This window comes from Grammomys surdaster, unplaced genomic scaffold (genome assembly GCF_004785775.1).
Source record: "Grammomys surdaster isolate TR1022 unplaced genomic scaffold, NIH_TR_1.0 126391, whole genome shotgun sequence".
NCBI classification, from domain to species: Eukaryota; Metazoa; Chordata; class Mammalia; order Rodentia; family Muridae; genus Grammomys; species Grammomys surdaster.
This window is the reverse complement of record NW_021621185.1, coordinates 3,747,102-3,750,986: the sequence shown is the minus strand read 5'-3', so window position 1 is coordinate 3,750,986 and position 3,885 is coordinate 3,747,102. Positions and strand designations below refer to the sequence as shown.

General features: G+C 39.0%; 1 protein-coding gene across 1 annotated transcript in view; it reads right to left on the bottom strand.

Moving 5' to 3' along the window:
• Positions 1–1,333: 1,333 nt before the first annotated feature.
• The window catches only part of LOC114614579 (low molecular weight phosphotyrosine protein phosphatase-like), a 3,897-nt gene continuing 1,345 nt past the window's right edge, over positions 1,334–3,885 (bottom strand). The window contains exon 2 of the mRNA XM_028760213.1: positions 1,334–1,361. Coding sequence (XP_028616046.1) covers positions 1,334–1,361 — 28 coding nt within the window. The remainder of the gene's footprint in view (positions 1,362–3,885) is intronic.

The window sequence follows — 3,885 nt, the reverse complement described above, 5'->3', positions numbered from 1 at the left end:
TCTTCTGTAAATGAGTTGCAGGGTGTTATGTGCTCTGTCATTTATCAGATTTAGTGTATATGGTTTTATGCTGAGCTCATTGACTAATTTGGACTTGACTTTTTAAAGGATGGTAATTAAAAATCTACTTCAACTTTTCTACATGTAGTGATCCAGTGTGACCAGCCCTATTTATTGAAGAACCTGGGTTTTTCCTTTCTCTTTTATTTTCCTTCTCTTTTTTCTTTTCTTTTTCTTTATTTTTTATTTTTGTTTGTTTAATTTTGTTTTGTTTTCTCCACTGTTTTCCACACATTCCAGTATATTCATGTGTATTTTGGCTTCTTTGTTAAAAATCAGGGGTTCATAGAAGTGTTGATTTATGTCTTTGGATCAATGTATCTGATTTTAATGCCAATATAATGTTGGCGATATTATTATTTCTTTGTTCTATAGCTTGAAATCAGGAATGGTGAGAGTTCCAGCAGTTCTTTTACTGAGGAATTTTTAGCTGCCCTGGGTTTGTTTTATGTTTTCATTGCTGGGTTGGGTTGTTTTTATTTTTTGTTTGTTTTTGTTTTGTTTATGTTGTAGTTTTTCTGTACGAAGTTGAGAATTGTCCTTTCAAGGTCTGTGAATAATTGTATTGGAATTTTGATGGGCACTGCATTGAATCTGTAGATTGCTTTTGGTAAAATGACCACTTATAATATGGTAATCCTCTTAATCCAGGAGCATAAGTGATCTTTCTATCTTCTGATATCTTCTTCTAAGCCCAACATCATATCTAGCTTCTCCTCTCTCAAATATCTGAATACCCTCATTGTGTCTGAGTTTAAACAGTTCCACTGTAAAATGGAAGGCTACCATAGATGGAGATGCTGTCACATTAAAAGTCTAGAGTAGAGCGTTATAAGGCAAGTAAACAACACCACTGGTTGCTGGCAACATATACATTCCAGTTAGACCAGAATACCCAGGCTTGCTGGGCTCAGAGGCTGATCTGGATCTTGTAGGTCATTCTTACTTTATTGGGTTTTCTTTTGTTCCATATTTGCTTGTTCCAATATTCTGTAATTACAGGAAGGTCAGAGGTTTAGTTAAACTAAGAATGTTTAGCCAAACCTCAAACTGCCTAACTCAAGCGTTTTTATTTTTCTGAACATATGCCTAATTTCCACTTACAACTATTTTAAAGATATACAGTAAGTCAGCTGCAATGACAGGTGGGGTATGGATCTAAGGATTTCCACCACCCTTGAACATAGCATTGATGAATGAGTTGCTCAATGGTGGTGGTTAGGAGAAGCTAATAAGTCTAACCCAGGAAGGCCTTGTAACACCTAAGGCACTGCTAATACACCAACTTAAAATCAGAGTCAGAGCATCTTTTGGCTATATGCCCAGGAGTGGTATAGCTGGGTCCTCAGGTAGTACTATATCCAATTTTCTTAGGAACTAACAGACAGATTTCCAGAGTGACTGTACCAGCTTGCAATCCTGCAAACAATGGAGTCATGTTCCCCTTTCTCCAAATCCTTACCAGAATGTGCTGTCACCTGGGATTTTGATCTTAGCCATTCTAACTGGTGTCTCAGGGTTGTCTTGATTTGAATTTCTCTGATGACTAAGGAAGTTAAACATTTCTTTAGGTGCTTCTCAGCCATTAGATATTCCTCAGTTTGTTTAGTATATCTACCTCATTTTTTAATAGGGTTATTTGGGTCTCTGGAGTCTAACTTCTTGAGTTCTTTGTATATATTTGATATTAGCCCTCTATTAGATGTAGGATTGTTAAAGATCTTTCTCCAATCTGCCAGTTCCCATTTTGTCCTATTGACAGTGTCCTTTGCCTTACAGAAGTTTTACATTTTATGAGGTCACACTTGTCAATTTTTGATCTTAGAGCATAAACCATTTGTGTTCTGTTCAGAAAATTTTCCCCAGTACCCATGTGTTCCAGACTCTTCCTTGCTTTCTCTTCTATTAGTTTCAGTGTATCTGGTTTTATACGGGGGTCCTTGATCCACTTGGACCTGAGCTTCATACAAGGAGATTTACATTCTTCTACAAGCTTACTGCCAATTGAACCACCATCATTTGTTGAAAATGCTGATTCTTTTCCACTGGATGGTTTTAGCTCCATTGTCAGAGTTCAAGTGACCATAGTGTATGGGTTCATTTCTGGGTCTTCAATTCTATTCCATTGAAATAACTGCCTGTCACTGTACAAATACCATGCAGTTTTTATCACTATTGCTCTGTAAAACAGCTTGAAGATACAGGATGGTGATTTCCTCAGAAGTTCTTTTATTGTTGAGAATAGTTTGCTATCCTGGGATTTTTGTTATTCCAAATGAATGAATTTGAGAATTGCTTTTTCTAACTCTATGAAGAATTGAGTTGGAATTTTGATGGGGATTGCATTGAATCTGTAGATTGCTTTGGGCAAGATCGCCATTTTTACTATATTAATTCTGCCAATCCATGAGCATGGGAAATCTTTCTGTATTGAGATCTTCATGGATTTCTTTCTTCAGGGACTTGAAATTCTTGTCATACAGATCTGTCACTTGCTTGGTTAGTTTCACACCAAGCTATTTTATATTATTTGTGATTATTGTGAAGGTTGTCATTTCCTTAATTTCTTTCTCAGCTTGTTTATCTTTTGAGTAGAGGAAAGTTCCTGATTTGTTTGAGTTAATTTTATATACAGCCACTTTGCTGAAGTTGTTTATCACATTTAGTATTTCTCTGGTGGAAGTTTTGGGGTCACTTAAGCACACTATCATATTGTCTGCAAATCGTGATATTTTGACTTCTTTTTTCCAATTTGTATCCCTTTGACTTCTTTTTGTTGTCTAATTGTTCTAAAGATGCTCCAACATATGACAAGGACACATGCTCTACTATGTTCATTGTTGCCTTATTTATAATAGCCATAAGCTGGAAAGAACCTAAATTTCCTTCAACAGAGGAATGGATACAGAAAATGTGGTATATTTACACATATGAAGTACTACTCCACTGTTAAAAACAGTAAGTTCATGAAATTCTTAGGAAATGGATGGAACTAGAATATATCATCTCAAGAGAGGTAACCAGTAACATAAGAATACACATGGTATGCACTCACTGAGAAGTGGATATTGGTCCAAAAGCTCAGAATTCACTGACCATATGAAGCTTAAGAAGAAGGATGATCAAAGTGTGGATGTTTCAGACCTTCCTAGAAGGGGGAACAAAATACTCAAAGGAGGTAGAGGGTAGGAGGGTGTGGAACTGCATAAGGGTATCCTGGGCCATGGCTGAGCAGTTGCCTAGAACCCCGAGACTCTGCGTGAGAACCGGCAGGAGTTTGGTGCACCTCAAGAACCCAGGGTCCTGAAAAGCAGTCCAGTCTTCATAGAATTACATTGTTCAGTCACATAGGCCAGATTATAGGCCTCAGGCCCTAGGGATTTACATACTAATGAAGGCCAGACAGCCCCTCCCAAAGTGCACTGTTAGAAGGTGTGACTAGAGGCCTCAGGGCCTAGGGATTTGCATACTAATGAAGGCCAGAGGGCGGAACAAATTAAGCATGCCTCCCCAGATACTCCCTCATCCTCCCCAGATCCTCCCCCTTTCTCCCTCTCTATATAACTCAGGACTGCCCTGAGTTATGGGGGGCGTATGCCTAGATCCATCTACCATCCGCCATGACAATAAACTGTTTTGGAACCAAGGACTTCCTTGTGTCATTTTGGGCCTGCTGCGGCCAAAGCCTCCAGGCCACTGGAACCATAGATGTTCCTCCTGCATGTGGGACCCGTCCCAGTGCGTGGAAGCCTCCCCGGGACTCCACCGCTGCAGTGGCTGTTAGTATAAGTCTGAACCCGGTGACGTCATATTCAGGGGCCTGCG